Genomic DNA, 19,481 nt, shown 5'->3' with positions numbered 1-19,481 from the left:
TGAGAACGATATGAAGTCATTTAACAAAAAGGAATGCAGTATAAAGAATTTTACTGTAATCTAACCAAATATACTTCCTTTGTTGCTAAGAGGTACTGCGCCAGAAGTCAAAATACGAAGTATTTATAAGTTTGCTTACAATACATCATCTGGTTAAACTGTCTTAAACTTATATGTGAATTAGAAACCACAGGCCTTTCCCTGCATTATCAAAACCTCACATCCTATATTTTACATTTAGCCATATATAAACAGAAACTCAGGCCAGGTTTTTCCAATGCCTCTGGACCGACAGTCTAATATTTTCTTAAATATTCTGATTAGACATAGAGAAAATATTAAAAGGTACAAAATTGCATAAAACCAAATTCCTGATTTTGCCCATGCTATAATTTTGGGAAAGCATGCTTTTTATAATAACACATCATTTCCTCAAATCTGTAGAGCAGTTCACAAAGAGCTTTTATATTTATTAATCCCCAGGGGTTCCCTCTGAAGCATGAATTAATATGAAAACAACTGAGGAAAATGAGGAAGCTGAGTTGAGGAAGGTTAGGTAACTTATCCAAGATCACATGAGACCTAAATGGCTGGGCCAGGATGAGATCTTCTCTTAGGTAAAGGCTAATAAGTTGTTGTAGGCTTTTCAAGAAAAGCACCGCCAAACTCACATCCTATATTTTTAAAAAGAGAAGATTTTGATAATGCAGGGAAAGGCCAAACTTATTTACCAAGGACCTGCATTAACATGGCAGGCAGCATAAAAATATTTGTTTGACAAACGGGATAGCCAAAGGGAAATACCCTGTAGAAGACTGAGAAACGTGACTAGAGAGAACATAAAAGATGGGAGTTTGTGTCCCCTTAGATCACCTAGTCACTGATTAAATTCATACATACTAGTAAGTGCCACCTATCTGCCAAATCTACATCAGGTCTTGAAGATATAAACTGTAGACCACCTCTTGCTCCCAGGGAACTTAAGAGTCCAGTAGGGCATACAGATAAGCAGACAATCCCAACACTAATGCAGGCTGGTAACTACTAGGACAGGCATGTATTCAGGGTGTCATGAGAGCAGAGGGAAGTGTCACTTAATACGAAGGGTAAAGAAGTAAAGTCTAAGCTGCAACTATAAGAATGATATTAAGAGGGCAATAGAGTATTTAAGAACTGGCTATAGCATGTTCCAAGGCCTAGAAATACCAGAAAATATGCTGTGCTTGAATAACTGAAAAGAAGTGTGACTGGATCTGCAATGTGAGAAGAGTAAATGGCAAGAGAGGTGGCAGAGTAGTACAAACAGGGTTTTAGAAAAAAGGGCTGGGCAACTATCATCCAGAATACGGTGTATCTTGATAAATGCATGCACTTGTAAAGAGTATGTATTCTGCTGCTGCTGTTGGATTAAAGTCTATACATGTTGATTAAATCAGTTGATGATGTTCTTCTAGATCCTTACTGATTTTGTCTACTTGTACTATCGAATATTGAGAAAGCTATGACTAAAACTGTAAATTTGTCTATTTCTCCTTACAGTTTCATCAGTTTTTGCTTCATGTATTTTCAAGCTCTGATATTAGTACATAAACATTTGTAATTGCTATGTCCCCCTGAATTACTGACCTTTTTATCTTTATGAAATGAATTTCTTTACCCTTGGCAATATTCTTTGCTCTCAAATCAACAACCTATTTTGTTTGATATTAATATAGGCTGAACAACTATAAACTGGAGAAGAAAAGATTCCTGTGAACTGAGAGTGGATGCATTACTGAGGTTAAATTCACTAGAGTAATGAAAAAGGAAACTAGGTAATCAGATGGTAAAAAAGAGTGAGTGGTGTGGTAAAAAGGCTGTAGACATGGTTGTTATTCATGAAGAAACACCCCCACTAGAGAAAATCAATCTGGTTATTTTAATGAGCCATAAAAAGCCAAGAAGACTTAGAAAGCAATTCTCATTTTAATTTGTCTAAGGATTTACTAGTAAAGCCAAGCTAGTGAAATCATTCTGAAGGACTCTAGGCTGAAGGCATTTATAACAAACGATGAATCCCTTCTACCAAAGCTGCTAAGAAAGCTCAAAGTCACTACTGGAAGACCATATGACTTTCCCACCATCAACTGCCTTAAAATAAAAATGGAAGCAAAATTACCAATTTCAGCAAGCAGTGCTGTACCAAAGATATCCTAGGGCTTTGTTTATCCACTTCCCTCTCACACAAAACACTGAGCAAAATGAACAAGGAGAACATCTCTCTAGGGCTTAGATCCCAGAGGTCAGCACTACTGGGTTTCATTATCCTGGTGGTAACTGGTTTTTGTAGGAGCTGAACCACTCTGATAATCTGATGAAAGCTAGGAACCCCCTCTCCAGAAAAATCTAATACACCCAACATTTTACATAACATTTTAGCGGCTCACAAACCACTGAAGCCAAAGTTACGAACACTTAATTTAACACCCTGTAAAGTACAGGAAGAAAAATAATCAGGTTTCCAATCCAATCATCATTTTTCAAGGCAAGGTCTCTCTGGACACTTGATTAAATGCCATCATCTGTTACAGTGACTCCACAGGTGACTTAGTAAAAAATTCTGTTTATATATTGAAAGAAAGTTTATCATATTGCTTTGTACCTCCTGATGTGAACAATGGCATCCCAAGTAAGGCCTGAATTATTAAGGTCATCCTACTAGCAACTCCAGGATCAAGTACGGCCTCTGCTTGTTTTGCTATTTGTACTAATTACCTGTGGTTTGAGTTAGGTCTACTCTAGGTGAGCCAAACCAAGGCCAACCAACTGATGAAAGATAAGGTACTTGTCCACTTAACCCTTACCTGTTACTATGCTTAGACTTTTCCCGGTCCTTCTCCTTGTCCTTCTTGTGCTCTTTGTGCCGGTGTTCTCGATCTTTGTGTTTATCTTTGTGTTTGTGGGAATCTGCAACCAAAGGAGATGGTTCAGTTAAGAGTAAGTCATGAGTTATTTTCCCACAGCTTTCTTGATAAGGTGATGAAGAAGCAGAATGACAGGATTTAGATGGCATGGAAGCCATAATTGCACATTCCATTTGGAAGGAAAGATTTTATAAAGAAGAAAAGGAATCTCATTACTTTGGCTCTAAAACAGAAATGTGTTAGAAAAATGCAGGAAAAACATCAATTCTATGGTGAAAGGAAGCAACAATTTCCCCATTCCACCCCTGGGTCCGAAGCAAACACTGATCAGATAGCATTATAGATTAGATGTGTCAAATTTCCTGGAGTTTCATATACGTGAAATCGTAGAGGATTTACTCTTCTACGTCTTGGCTTCTTTCACTCATCATCATGCTTTTGAGATCCATACATGTTGCTGAATGTATCAGTAGTTCATTCCATTTTATTCCACTGTATGGACATATCACATTTATTTATCCATTCACCTACTGATGAACATTTGAGTGTTTCCAGGTATTAGTTATTATGAATAAATCTTCTAGGAGCATTCATATACAAGTCTTTGTATGGACATTTTTATTTCCCTTAGGTAAATATCTGGGAGTGGAACTGCTGGATTATAAGTATATGTTCAACATTACACGAAACTGTGAAGCTGTATTCCCAAGTGGCTGTACCATATTATGTATTTCTACCAACAAAGCAATAGAGTTCTACCTACTACAAATTCTCACCAACAGCTCATACTATCAGTCTTTAATTTTAGCCATTCTAGTGGGGGTGTAGTGGTTTCTCACTATGGTTTTTATTTACATCTCCTGGATGATTAAATGATGTTTAATGATGAGCATCTTTTCATGTGCTTATTGGCCATTCATATATCTTCTTTAGTAACACATCCGCTCAAATCTTTTCACCATTCTTTATTTTTTGTCTTCTACTACTGATTTGTAAGAGTTCTTTATACATTCCGGATGACAAATTATTTGTTAGGTATAAGTATTGTGGATATTTTCTCCCAGTCACTGGCTTCCTCTTTTAGAATTTCTTCACTGTCTTTCAAAGAACAGAATTTTTAAATTTCAATGAAGCCGATCTTATTAGTTTTTCCTTCTAGGGAAAATCCAGTGACAGTAAGTGTAGGTCTATTTTTGGACTCTTTATTCTATTCTTATACAAAAACACACTCTATTGATTACTATAGCTTCACAGTAAGTAGTAAAATATTCTAACTTTGGTTCTTTTTCAAAATTGTTTTGGCTACGTCCCCTGCATTTCCACGTAAGTTGTAGATTCAGCTAGTCAATTTCTTCTGAAAAGGGAAAAAGAGAAAGAGAAAAAAAGCCAGCTGGGATCGGTTTTATTTATTCTATAGGATAATTTGGAGAGAAGTGACACCAAAACAGGAGTTGATCCATGAACAACCATATATCCTCCACTTAAGTCAGTGGCTCTCAAGCTCTAATGTGTATCAGAATATCCCTGAAGACTTGTTAAAAATGCAGCTTACTGTGTCCTATCTACAGATTTTTGATTCAGCAAGTCTGGGGTGAGGCCTGAAAATTCGCATTTCCAACAAGTGTCCTATTATGTTGCTGCGAATCTGGAGAAATCTTACATTTTTAGAACCAATTTTTTAAGGTCTTCAATTTCTCTCAGTAATGTATTATAGTATCCAGTCTTGCACATATTTTAAGTATTTCATGTTTTGATGCCATTGTAAATGGTATTTTAAAAACTTTCAGTTTTCAATTGTTCATTGCTAGTATATAGAAATTCCTTGTATTCTACAAACTTATAAACTCATTTATTAGTTCTAGTAGCTTTCTGGAGGACTCCTTAGAATTTTCTATGTAAACATTCATGTCATTTGCAAAAATGACAGTTTTACTTTTTCCTTTCCACTTTACATGACTTTTATTTTTTTTTTTCCCTATAATAATGTCTAGGACCTCCAATAATACTTGAATAGAAGTGGTGAGAGTAAACAACCTTGCCTTGTTCCAAAATTTAGGGGAAAGCATTCAGGTCTGTTAACATCAAGTATGATGCTAAGTATCTATTAGGCAGAAGACATTCCCCCTTCTGTGGTGGTTTGAAGCTTCATGTACCTCAGAAAAACATGTCCTTAAACCTAATCCATTTCTGTGGGCATGAACCTACTATAAATAGGACCTTTTGATGAGGTTACTTCAAGCAAGGTGTGGCCCAGCCCAATGAAAGATGGGTCATAATCCTATTACTGGAGTCCTTTGTATGTAGAATGCAATTCAGACAGAGAGAGAGAAAGCCACAGAAAGCAAGAAGCTGAATATCAATGGAACCCTGAAGAGAAGGGAGAGATCAGGAGATGAACCATGTGCCTTACTATTTGACAAACTAAGGACCAAGGACCACCAATTGCCAGCCCCAGAATGCCAGTGTTCCGGAAAAAAGCATTGCTTTGATAATGCCTTGATTTGCACTTTTGCCCAGCCTCAAAAATGTGAGCAAATAAATTCCTATTGTTTCACCTGACCCATTTCATGGTATTTGCTTGTGCAGCCTAGGAAAGTAAAACAGCTTCTATTCTTCATATTTCCTAAGAGTTTTAGCACTGGATTTTTCTTGGGAAGCTTTTTGTTCTCTTTAATCACTGGTTTTTAGGAGTGTGATTATTATGTGTCGTGGTATACTTTTCATTTATCTTGCTTGAGGTTTCATGAAGTTTCTGGATATGTGGGTTTATAATTTCCAAATTTTTCTAAAAATCTTGGCTATTACTTCTTTAAATGCTTCTTTTCTGCCTTCCCTTTCCTTTCTGGGGCTTGAATTACACATGTATTAGAATATAATTCCATAGCTGAGACTCTATTCTCTCTCTTTTTTTCTCAGTATTCCACCCCTCCCCCCACCGTGCATCACTTTGGATAGTTTCTATTGTCTTTATTCAAGTTCACTAACTTTCCCTTCTGTAGTATCTAATCTGTTTATCCTTGCTTATAAATTTTTAATTTTTACTTCTATTTGGTTTTTTTATATCAATCATTTCTTTCCTCATTATTTTCCTTTAAATATCTCGATATAGTTACAATAGCTGTTTTTAACATCCTTTTCTATATATCCCATCATCTCCTCCATTTGGGCCTTTTTCAACTGACAGCATTTTCTTGAGATTATCACATCTTCCTACTTCATGGCATGCCTAATAATATCTTATTTGATGTTGGACATTGTTGTTTGGCTGGATTTTGTTGTCATCCTTTAAAGAGCATTTTGCTTTGATCCAGTAGCTGGTTACTTATGGTTTGGATTGATCCTTTTGAGGCTTGTTTTTAAACTTTTGTTAAAACAGGTCTCGAGTATCTTTACTTTAAGGATAGTTTAGCCCCACTACTAAGTTGTGGCCCATTGGAGATCTGTACTGAATGCCCAGAGTGATCAACAAGGACTCTTTACTCTGGCTTGGGGGGAATCTGTACAATTCCCAGCCCCATGTAAGCTATGGGAAATGTACAGTCACAGTTTCACAGTTGCTATTTGTTTCACAATATGGAGTTTCAACGTATGCATATGCATTTTAGTATTCAGCAAAGACCCCAGGAAATTTGTATGCGAACTTCTGGAACTCTTTTTCTGCATAGCTCTCTGTTCTGGTTTGCTAATGGGGCTGTTACCGAAAACACCAGAAACTGGCTTTTATAAAGGGGGTTTATTTGATTACAAATCTATAGTCTGAAGGCCACGAAAATGTCCAAATTAAGGCTTCATGAGTATACCTTCACTGAAGGAAGGCCAATGGCGTCCAGAAAACCTCTGCTAGCTCGGAAGACATGTGGCTAGTGCCTGCTGATCCCAGATTGCGTTCCAGCTCCTCTTTCAGCTCCTGTGCATTCTTTAAACTGTTTCTCTTGGGGAGTTTTATCCTCTCTTAGCTTCTCCAGAGCAAACTCTGGGCTAGCATTTCCAAAGTGTCAGCAAAAGTCTGCTTTCAACATCTGTCTCCAAAATGTTTCTCTCAGATGCTCTCCAAAATGTCACTCTTAGCTGCTCTGAGGTCCTTCTGTCTGTGAACTCCTTTATAGGACTCCAGTGACTTAATCCAAGGTCTCATCCACAGGTGATTAATTCACATCTCCACTGAAACACTCAAAGGATTCTAATCTAATCAACATTAATATGTTTGCCCCCACAAGACTGCATCAAAGAACATGGCATTTTGGGTGACATAATACATCCAAATCAGCACACTCCCATTTCTCCATTATTCTGCCCTGCAACTTAAGTTGACTCATTTTTTGAATTCCAATTTCTTCTCTTTTCAATACAGGAAGCTTTCTGTATTGTTTGGCAACTCCAAGGTCAATAGTAGGGCTCATCTCATTTGTTTCTCTTCTCTCAGGGGTCATACTTCTGGTCTTCTTGTTCATTGTTTGAAAACAGTTGTTTTTATATATTCTGACCATTTTTCTAGTTGTTTAAGGCAGGAGGGTAAATGTAGTCCCATCATGACTGGAAGCAACCCGAAAGTATTTGCCTCTGCTCAAACCAAGTCAGTGGATTCCCAAATCTTGGTGGGAATGGGTTATGGAGTTAAGTAAAGAAATACTTCAAAGATCATGGTTATTTAAAAATTTATCTGCCAAATGGGTATTTGGTATTAATTGGCCTTAAACAATTCCCATTGTAAATAGACAGGACAATTTTGGATACCACCCTGACTTGTGATCAGAATTAATTGCACTGAAGAGATTTCAACCCACAACTAAAGATGCAAAGAACTTTAATTCAATTCAGTTACCTTTCCTAATTTGTAACCTGTGACAGATGCTGTCTGACTGTTTTGTTTTTCCTAACTTTTTCTAATGTTCTGTGCCTTTTTAGATACCCTGGATTTATTTTAAAAAAAAAAAACAAATTACCCAGCTATACTTTAAGGAAAGGAAATATTTTAGTTACATAGCCTCTTAGGTCAGGTCACCCCAATGTTGAGTATGGATCAACTAGAAGTTTATGTTACAGTTTTTCCAGCAAGCATGTGGTGGTTTTAAAATATGTTCAATAGATTCTTCAAGAGGCATAGCTTAATTCCCTTCCCCTTGAGTGCAGATGGGTTTAGCGTTCACTTCTAACAAAAAGGATAAAGTAGGAACATCAGTATGTGACTTCCAACACTAAGTCATAAAAGGTGTTGTAGCTTCCTCATTGCTCTCTCCTTGCTCTGGGGTAAGCCAGCTGCCATACTGTTAGGACACTCAAACAGCCTTACAGGGAGGTCCATGTGGGAAGGCACTGAAGCTTCCTGCCAACAGCCATGTGACTGAGCCACTTTGGAAGCCTTAGTCAATACTTCAGATGACTGTAGCCATGGCTGACATGTTGACTGCAACCTCGTGACAGACCCTGAGCCAAAAAAACCAATTTCTAACTGACAGAAACTATGTGAGAAGATAAATGCTTGTTGTTGTTTTAAGCTGTCAATTTTTCTGATAATGTGTTTTGCAGCAATCGACAACTAATAATGTGTTGGCACTGTGTATGTTCATCCCATTCCTAGCTCACAGCAAACAAAGCTATATTTGAATAATCCTCTGTGTCAGACTCTGGGGAAACAGAAATTTGTAGTACCAGATCCTTAGGCTTAAGAATTTCGGTTTAGTCAAAAAACAAGATGGGAATAATAAAATCATGTGGTATCAGAAGTAGGACTGGAACCCAATCTTTAATGCAGCATTCAGAACCCTCCAACTTCCAGAAGTCTCAAGTCTAACACACAGGGTTGGTGGCCCATGTTTATTTGACAATTCTAACTCTTTACTTCTGCCCCAAACCAAAAACTTTTTGTTAAAATCATAATAATGACAATACATGCCACCAGCACTACAGCCTGGAATGAAGCATGTGCTGTTTTTGTTTTTAGGCCAGATTCAGTAAACATATCTCAGAACATTAAGCCTCCTATTATGGTTCAAGTTTATGATTTGGGTATATATATATATATATATATATATATATATATATATATATATATATATATATATATAAATATAAATATAAATTACTCTATGTATAAGTCAACACACATACATACACACAAGAGACTAGAAGCCAGACTCCAAAATGTTAAAAGCAGTTACCTCTGAGTGGTAAACTTATGGGCAACCTGAGTTTCTGTGTATATACTTGGCCTTGTTTTCCAATTTTTTTCCCCACAATAAATTACCTTTATAATAAAAAGTTATTTTTAAAAATTATCAAGCTTTTGCTACTGCAAAGGAGAGGCTAAACCTGCTTATAATTGTGCCTACGAGTCTCCCCCTGAGTGGTTCTTTGTTGCTCAGATGTGGCCCTCTCTCTCTAACTAAGCTACCTTGGCAGGTGATCTCACTGCCCTCTCCGTCTACGTGGGACCTGATTCCCAGGGGTGTAAATCTCCCTGGCAACACAGGATGTGACTCCCTGGGGATGAATCTGGACCTGGCATCACGGGATGGAGAACATCTTCTTGACCAAAAGGGGGATGCGAAATGAAACAAAATAAAGCTTCAGTAGCTAAGAGATTTCAAATGGAGTCAAGAAGTCAATCTGGTGGACATTCCTACGCACTATATAGATAACACTTTTTAGGTTTTAATGTATTGGAATAGCTAGAAGTAAATACCTGAAACTGCCAAACTCTAACCCAGTAGCCCTGACTCTTAAAGACGATTGCATAACAATGTAGATTACAAGGGATGACAGGATGATGTGAAAACCTTGCGGATCACACTCCCTTTATCCAGTGTATGGATGGATGAGTAGATAAATTGGGACAAAAACTAAATGAAAAATAGGGTGGGATGGGGGGATGATTTGGGTGTTCTTTTTTATTTTTATTTTTTATTCTGATTCTGATTCTTTTGGTATAAGGAAAATCTTCAAAAATAGATTGGGGTGATGAATGCACAACTATATGATGGTACTGTGAACAGATGATTGTACACCATGAATGACTGTATGGTACATGAATATACCTCAATAAAACTGAATTAAAAAAAATTACCAAGCTTTAAATTTTTATTTTATTTATTTTTAAAGAGATATTTGGAAGGCTTTATTCAAAATAGCTCAACAGTCTTTACATTCTGCATTATGAAGCGTAAAAGTTGCATTGCACACCAATGCAAACTTACTGCACCCCTTTCTCTAATTCCCCCTTTGAAAACTTGTCTTGCTATTTGGAAAGCAAAACAATGCATAACAACAGAATCCTGCATTTGAGCTTTCAAACTAAAATTAAAATTTTTATTTTGACAAATACTAGTATAATCACAAGGAAAAAGTAGTTTAAGTCACTAAAAAACACTAAACTTAAAGAAAAAGCAAACTAAAAGACAAATTTGAAGTAATTCTAATTAAATTTCAGATAACCAGCCTGCCAATAACATTCTGTTTTAGTGCACAAAGCTTCAAAGTTGATTTTCTCATGATCCTTTATATAAAAAATCCCAAAGAATACACAAGAAAACTACTAGACCTGATAAATTCGGCAAAGCTGCAGGCTACAAGAATACACAAAATTCAGTTGTTTCTGTACCTCAATAAAAAATATTTTGAAATGGAAACTCTAAAAAACAATTCCATTTAAAAACAGCTCATAAAAGAATAAAATACCTAGGAATAAAGTTAACCAAAAACATGAAGGATTTACTTGTCCACTGAAAACTGCAAAACCTTGCTGAAAGAAATAGAAGACTGAAATAAATAGCAAGACATCCCATGTTCATGGATAGGAAGACTGAGTTTTAAGATGCCAATAATATCCAAAGCTATCTACAGATTCAATGCATTAACTATCAAAATCCCAGCAGCCTTTTTTGCAGAAACGGAAAAGCCAATCCTCAAATTCACATGGAATCACAAGGGGCCTTGAAGTAGCCAAATCAATATTGCAAAGGAAGAACAAAGTTGGAGGTCTCACATATCTCAATTTCAAAGCCACAGTAATCAAAACACTGTGGTTCTGAAATAAAGGCAGATATACACACCAATTGGAATAGAACAGAGTTCAGAAATAAACCTAAACATCATGGCCAAATGACTTTCGACAAGGGTGCCAAGTACATCAATTGGGGAAAGAATGGTCTCTGCAACAAGTGGTGTTAGGAAAAGTGGACAGCCACTTGAAAAAGCATGAAGCCGGACGCCCCCACCCCCCGACACACACACACACAGACCATATACAAAAATTAAACCAAAATGGATCAAGGATCTAAATATAAGAGCTAAACATAAAACCCCTAGAAGGAAATATAGGGGGAAACTTCACAACACTGGATTTGGTAACGATTTCTTAGATATGACACCAAAGTATGAGCATCAGAAGAAATAAACAGCTAAAACAGACTTCATCAAAATTAAAAACTTTTGTGCAGACAGGGACATTATCAAGAATATAAAAAGACAACTACAGAATGGGAGATATTTGCAAATCATACATCTGATAGAGGTTTAATATTCAGAATATATAAAGAATTCCTACAATTCAACAACAGAAAGACAAACAATCCAACTGAAAAATGAGCACAGGACTCTAACAGACATTTCTAAAAAGAAGAGATACAAATGACCAGTAAGCACACAAAAAGATGTTCAACATCTTTGGTCATTGGGGAAATGCAAATTAAAACCACAATGAGGTACCACTTCATACCCAGTAGGATGGAAGGGAGGGAAGGAAATGAAAGGGAAGGGAAGGGTAGAGAAGGGAAGATGAAGGCGGGAAGGAAGGTAGGCGGGAAGGAGGGAAGGAAGGAAATAATAGGTGTTGGTGAAAATGTGGAGAAACTGGAACCTTTAAACATTGCTGGTGGCACTGAAGAACAGTGCAGCCACCGTGGAAAACAGTTTGGCAGTTCCTCAGAAAACTGAAAACAGAATTACCCTAGTGAACAAGCAATCCCATTTCTTGGTATATACCCACAACCCACAAGATTAGACAGCAGGGACTATAACAGATATTTGTATGCCAAATTTTATAGCAGAATTATTCATAATGGCCAAAAGGTAGAAGCAACTGAAGCATCCATCAATAGATGAATGGATAAACCAAATGCAGTGTACACATACCATGGAATATTACCCAACTGTAAAAACAAATGAAGTTCTGACGTATGCTACAACATGGATGAAACTTTTAAGATACCATGTTGAGTGAATTAAGACACAAAAAGACAAATATTGTATGATCTCATTCATATGAAATACTAGAAGAAGCATGGTAATGGGGAGAAAGAAGTTACAGTTAATGGGTGAGAAATTTCTGTTGGAGGTAATGAAAAATTAATACTAATAGATTTTGGTGACGGTAGCAAAATATTGTCAATAAAATTAATACTACTGAATTGTAAACCTGAATGTGGTTAAAATGGGGAAATTTTTACTGTATATTCGTTACAATAAAAAGCTTAAAAATTTTTGTTATTTTTAAAGCCAGGGCCCCAACCCTTGTAAAGCAGTTGTTATCCAAAAATGTAAAACTAAAATGTCTGATGAGAAACTCAGAGTTGACTATAGCTGAATAATCTCACTGGTACAAACAAGATCTAAACTCCAAGTGACCCTAATTTAAAAAGTAGTTATTAAACTCTACTATAATGCTCAAATTATGCCACACATTGTGAAACGTATCAAAAAGTATAATATCTGACAATTTCTTCAAATATCTGAATGGCTAATATATGAAAAGTGATTAATACTCAGTACAGCTCTACACAGCAGGCTAGGACCTGAGGAGAAATGCTGGGTCAGTCAGTACAAAAAAAAAAAACAAACAGAATGGGGTGCTTCCTAAACACCAAAACTGCTAAAACAAACTAAATAATCAACTGAAAGTAAACTGGTGAGACGATCTGTACTAGGTAAACTGATGGCTGAAATAACTTCTAAAAATGCATACAGAAGTATTTAGGGGTGAATGACATCTGTTACCCTCAGGAAAAAAAAGTAGAGGGTGTGGGGATAGACAAAACAAGACTGGTAAAAGGTTGATAGCTGCTGAAGTTGGATGATGGATACATGGGAGTCCATAATAGCCCAGATTCACAGTGGGTTAATTCTAAGGATGACAGGGAGCCACCTGAAGCAGAAAAGGAACAATATAAATGTCAAACTAAAGGAAGATTAATTGAAGACAAGTGTGAGTGGAAAGGTAGAAGCAAATTAACTAGCTAGAGGTTTTTGTGGGCAATCTAGAAAACAGCGATAGAAAAGGGACTGGAAGGAAGGAATAATGTAAATGTCTGTTTAGGAAAATGGAAGTAGAATCCAGTTCTAGGAACTCACTGGATACGTGTAATAAATGCAGGGAGAAGACACAAATCTTTGGGTTCAAGTGAGAGGGAAAATGAGGGGACGCAAGAGACACAGGAAAGCTGTGCAGAACAAAGACGACGGAAAAGAAAAAGGCTAGGGAAATGATGAGCTTAGCTGAAGTCATATTGTATTAACTGGGACATCTGACCCGAGACGTTATCAGAAGAAAAGCTGATGAGTGAAAAAATAAAGCCAACAAGGGCACATGGTGAAATCATTTCTTTGTGGACAGCATACTTAGTTGTCTTGAAGATTTCTTTTAGGAAATACCCTACCCCTTCCCCTTAACCGGAATTCGTCTAAAAATAGATATTGTTAAAATGTTCTGGAGGAAGAATCTTGCCACTTAAAGGATCCATTAAGTGAAAAGTGTTAAACCCAACTGATAGATTAGGAATGAAAAGTACAAACCAATGCATATTAAATCACCAGAAAACCACATTCATTGTTAATTCCAACTACCTAAAATGCCTGATAATTTTTTCAATTTCCAGTCTTCAGAAATTCTGGATGAAGACCTGGGAGGACAACCCCTGAAATAAGACAACTCCGCCCTGAAATAAAGACAGCCTTAAGAAGACAGAAGACATGAAACAACTAATGTCTTTCACAGTAACTTAGTGAGTTATTCCAAAAGGTTGGATAAGTAAACAGATAAAACAGAAATCAAAATCTCTTGTTATTGTTATCTAAGGTGCTCCCTGATGTTAACACAGATTTTGAGTAAAGAAACTTTCAAAGGACAAATGAGGAAAGTGTCCCTGTCATCCCACTAGAGGAATAATCACAGACTAGCATGAAACAAGGACTTGATGGTTAATATGCAAAAGAAAAGAAACCCTTTTACTACTGAATTTGGAATTATACTCCGAAAGTTAATTCAATTTACAACCATCAAATATATTCATTAAATTCAAAGCAAGTTGCTAAAGATTAATCAGACATGGACTCTGCACTCAAGGAATTTACAAGCCAATAAGGTAATTAAGATATGAACCCAAATATCCACTGCACAAGGCACACAAGAGAAAAGGACACTAACACAGCTGCCAGTTTCTTAGAAAAAGGTACAGCTATATTCATACTTCTTATTGCTTTCGAGTCCTAATCCTCTGTTTAGATAGAAGGGAAACAAAACACCCAGGAATAAGAAACTCCAGTATCAAATAAGTACAGCAAAATTTGATTCAGCTGTTATAAAGTCCCTGAAAATTGGCCTAATCCCAGGATGGCAATGAAGCTGCAGGTTTGGAAAACAAGTCGTCAGCTCCAAGTGGCCAAATCAGTGTCAAATCAAGCACAAAATGAAGCATTCATTCTCCATAGGGAAACCAGACACAAATACAAATTTTATGAAAAAGGAAGCCAAGTCCATAAATCATAGATCACTTTGTTAAGATGTTCAAGAGTAATGAGGTGGAGCACAAATCATGGCTAAATCCTAATGCCAATTAGAGACATCACAGACCAGTAGAGAATGCTGGAAGGGTCCCTCTGAAGGAAGACAGAAGCAGCAGACTGGTTCATATAGAGTAAAATAAATCTGATTCAAATCCTTCTGCCACTTACTATGTGACCTAGGTGAAAGTCACTTAACTACTGGGTCTACAAGAAGGTAGCATAGATCAGTGAATAAGGGCTTCAAATCTCTGTGTATTACCTACTAGATACCCATGACCTTGATAAATCTGACTCCCTTATAGAAAAAAACTTGGGCTGAGAGAATTTAAATGTCCTTAAAGAATTTTGTTTCCAAAGTCAACACAATTATTTGTGTTTAGTTTGAATAGAATTCCTGGCTAATATCCAAGAAATTACAAACATGTTGACAACTGTCAATGAGATACAAGTATTATTTAACCTTATTCATGATTAATTTACAGAGATCTGCATTACACCTACTTAATCATCCCATACAATTTAGGGGCTAGGTTCTGTATGACCAGCCAGCTATGGATAAAAAGCTGTTATCAAATCTGGTCTGATTTATTTCCTGTACTCTCATCCAGGAAGAAAAAACACCACGAAGAGAGAAGTAAAACTTCCAGCCTGCTTTAACAACCCTGCGTCCAGAAGCTTGAAAAACCTCCAGGTTTTAGGGGATGCACTGATAACAAAGGGTAGCATTCCCATGCAAAACCATATTTGCATTAGTTGGGTTGCAGCCAGTAGGTGGCTTAACAGTGTTACCAATTTTATTCCACCCAGGGTTTCTAATGCAGTAAGAACTGCAATCCAAGCATAAAGCTTCCACTGTAAGAGAGACAAAGGCTAAGGAATAGGCACAGAATACCCATTATTTTATCAACTTCTTACTACATGATCTTCCTTAGAAACAAATGCAGAGAAATTTCTGGTATAAAGAAGAGCTCTCTGGCATGTTTTAAGTCAGATTCCTTTATGCGTATTTTTGACAGCAGATTTTGAGACTAAGAGCAGGTGCATAAAATGATGGGCTCCGCCTCCAAAGACAGTCATCAAGTCAAGCGTGTGGGGGATGGGGAATAATCATTCGTCAAAAGCTGCTTTCTCTTAAAAAGGTACTCACAGTACAATTCTGTCAAAAGATAACCTCTGCTCATGTATGACATACAAATATATAACTAGTGCATTAGGAAACAGGACACTGGAACCACTTAGGTGAAGATACTGGGTGAAGAAATTAACTTTTTAAAAGGTATCTGTCACCTGCTCATTATTAAATCTCCTCTGCTCAGATAACCCCTTGCATATTCTTCCTTCCTTCCTGAACTTCAAACCCACACTTACATTTCCAGAGCTGGAGTTTAAACAAAATCAACATTTCTACACAAAAACCTACACCCAGTATGTTCTAATACTTTAAAAGAAGGCTGTTTTTGTCTAGGACAGATAACAAGCTGGTCTCCATGATAAAGACTGGTAGTGTGGTCATTATTAGGAGTGTGTGAATCTCCCCAAGAACTTACTGCCAAACTATAAGCAGTCAGGAAGTCTGGAAACCTGCTAGTCACCGGAAGGGGAATAGGTGGAAGAATTCTTAATTGCTGCTGGCCTCCCTAGACCTTACCTCCAGCTACCTAAATTCAGCCTTTACCAATATTGGTCCAGTTTCAATCCAGGGTGCCTACTCTTGATCCATTTTAATGGTGACTGATTTAAATCTGTAGCTCAAAGAAGAGGACTTATCACTATTCTACAGTGATCTGCAAGGGGAATAACTACAAAATTCCTGGACATAGCTATCAGCCTTTCACAGTGAGGACAGAGGCTGTTCTGGGCTAAAACCTCATTTAGAACACGGAAGGGGTCTGGAATTTAAAAGGAAAGAATGTCGGGAGGTATTAGTTCTAAAGAAAATCATTAAAAACTGAAGAATGAGAGAAGGGAAAAGTAACAATTCCAATTTTTAAAGTCTAAATTATCATTTGTTCTACCCAAATACGTATTATACACAAACAAGGCTTTCTGTCATGGACAAACTTGTTCATTATTGCAACTAATGGGGTTCCTAGGGGCCTAACACCCTCAAGGCAAAACAAACCAAATAACCCATCTACCCATCTCCAGCTGAGAAGACAGCAAACCCAAGTATAAATATTTCTTTTTTTCTTCTTAAGGAAATTGGGTTTCATAATAATCATTCATTCATACACTCAAATATTTATTGAGTGCCAAATGTGTGTCAGACAATGTCTAGGTATGGGAATACAGTAGCAAACAACACCAAGTCCCTACCCTCATGAAGCTTTATAAAAAGCATAATATCCACCCAAACCCTCCCAAACATTAGTAGCTGTTAAATAAGTAACTGAAAAGGGAAGGAAAAACGGCCCTCCATAACTATGCCCAAGTTTCCCTGGACTTGTCCCCACGAAACTCCAGATTCAGACTCTATAATGTTGCAGCTGTAAAAGACCTTAGTAAGAAGTTATGGAACATGCTAAGCCAAAGAAAGGGTAACACTTGCTCAAATGAAAGTTGCCAATTAACTTTGTGGAGTTTAATTAAGTTGCCACCCTCCTCCATATTCAATTCTCATCATCAAAAAAGTAGAAGTACACTACATTAAAAGACTCGGAGTTGCTCAAAGACAGCATCTTCAAATTTTGTTTTTATAGGTTCTATAACACAAACTTCAAATTTCTAAAGTCTGTGAATACATTTTTCAAAGTATCTGTTAAAAAAAAAAATGCCACACACTGATTTTAAAACACTTAACAGAATCTACCTTGGTTTATGTGTTCAGCAGCTGTGAGATTAGTAGCCAGATGCTGTCTTAAGGACCTTGCCATGGAAAAGACACAACATGAAGTAGCCTACTGGATGTTTTTCAGTCCATTTCCTCATTTAAATTTCTTTAACTCCCTTTATGCTTTTACAACACTACAATTTACCTTAATCTGTCTTTGCAGCCCCTTCCTGTCTATGCACCCTATTTTAACTCATCTTACAACTTTCTCTTACACTTTACCCCTTCCCTTATGCTCCTTAAATCTTCCTCTCCTCCTCCAGTTCTCATTCCCAGGGACCAGTTGATTGTACTTAAAATTAAAAATTCAGATTTTAAGTGACGGGACCACCGAACTGTCTTCAAAACAGACTATATGTTGCCTTACTATCTGCAGACAGGTCTTCTGAGCTAGAGATTCCAAACGTGACTGTTCACTGTTACAGTATTACATACATTAAATGATAAGAACTAAATCACATATTTAAAAAATCAACTCCACTTTCTAACAGTAAGGAGACATCTGGAGCAATTTTTAGTCTTTTAATGCAATTTCCTGGTGGAGTCTTAGGTAACTTCGGTAAGACACAATGACTAACCTAGCTGCGGAGTACCCCACCTAATAATAAAAATGCTTGAGAGCAGTGGCTCTCAAATTTCCTCATGTATGAGTCCTGGGACTTGGGACTCATACCTAGATACATGTATTTTAACACAAGCTCTCCAGGTAACATAATCCTGGTTTTCCAGAAACACATTTTGAAAAACCTGGCCTTATCATTTGCTTGTTCCCGGGCATAATGGATGTGTTGCTAATTTTATTTCCAGTTTCTACTTCAATTGGGTCCCTCTGTTCCTTTAAAAGGCAGGCATAAGGTGCTAAGTCAGCCCCTAGGGTTTTGGTTTGTTTTTTTTTTTTTTTTTAGTTTTTTGAAGTTCACAGCTGAGAACAGAGTCCTTACAGTTGAGAAAAAGGAAGAGAGAGAGCTATATAGGAGTGAGCACAGCTACCCCGATTTAGGAAGCAGAGTAGTTGGGGGCTTTAGAATAGCAAATTTCTTTGTTGTTTGTACATCAGTGGGCAGAATCATGCTGCCATTCTCACAGAGAGACAAGTAACTGAGCCCTGCCAATGGGACTCAGGAAAATGAAACACGTAGAAAAATGGCACATTAAGACTTAATGATGGTGCAAATGCACAATAAACTTTTAACACTTGGCTTATACAGATTTCTTCAGGAACTAGAGGCTACCAACGTGAAAAGAATTCTATGAGCTTCCATAGTGCCACTCAGTCAGGTAAGCGTAAATAGTTCAGGCTTTGGGCAAACATTCCATTCTGTCATTGCAGCACAAAGGCAGCCATAGATTATATGTAAATGAACAGGCATGACTATATTCCAAAAATATTTTATGGACACTGGAGTTTGAATTTCACGTAATTTTCATGTGTTATAAAATATTATTCTGAAATATTATTCTCCTTTTGATTTTTTTCCCAATCATTTAAAAGTAAAAAAACTATTGTTAGTTTGTAGGCCATACAAAAAACAGGCATAGTTTGCTGAATCCTGCACTGATCAACAGTAACTAGAAACTATCTTCAACGCCTCCTATAAGAGAGGTGCCTTTCTCAAGCTCAGTGTGTAAGTAAAGAATATCCCCCCTACCCCATTCCTCCTTTACCTGTGATTTCTCTAAGCTTTCCTCCTAAACAATATCCATGCCATTTGGCTTCCACGTCTCTCCTTCCTTCAAGCAGCCCATTAATCCATTTGACTCGTAAGGGGTTATAATCTAGTCCTGCTCTGCAAAACCAGACAAAGTCACAAGAATGAGAACTCGGAAGCAGAGGCCAATACAGGACCACTGCTAATTCTGCTTCTTAAGCAGCAAGCTAGTTAAATTTATTACTCATCTCCCCTAGAAGCGGGAACATCATCATATTTAATCACATAATGCTAACTATCTCCAATGAGATTCTTCAATTTATA

General features: G+C 37.1%; 1 protein-coding gene across 3 annotated transcripts in view; it reads right to left on the bottom strand.

Annotated features, from left to right (window-relative positions):
* TOP1 (DNA topoisomerase I) overlaps positions 1–19,481 on the bottom strand; it is a 97,177-nt gene that overhangs the window by 62,050 nt on the left and 15,646 nt on the right. For all 3 annotated transcript variants that reach the window (XR_005213223.1, XM_037812465.1, XM_037812466.1), the window contains exon 3: positions 2,844–2,946. Coding sequence is in view for 2 of the 3 variants with exons in the window: in XM_037812465.1 (XP_037668393.1) it covers positions 2,844–2,946 (103 nt within the window). In the remaining variant the exon portion in view is untranslated. The remainder of the gene's footprint in view (positions 1–2,843; positions 2,947–19,481) is intronic.

Source organism: Choloepus didactylus, chromosome 19 (genome assembly GCF_015220235.1).
Source record: "Choloepus didactylus isolate mChoDid1 chromosome 19, mChoDid1.pri, whole genome shotgun sequence".
NCBI classification, from domain to species: domain Eukaryota; kingdom Metazoa; phylum Chordata; class Mammalia; order Pilosa; family Megalonychidae; genus Choloepus; species Choloepus didactylus.
Note: the sequence above shows the minus strand (reverse complement) of the source record. Positions and strands in the feature narration are given on the sequence as shown.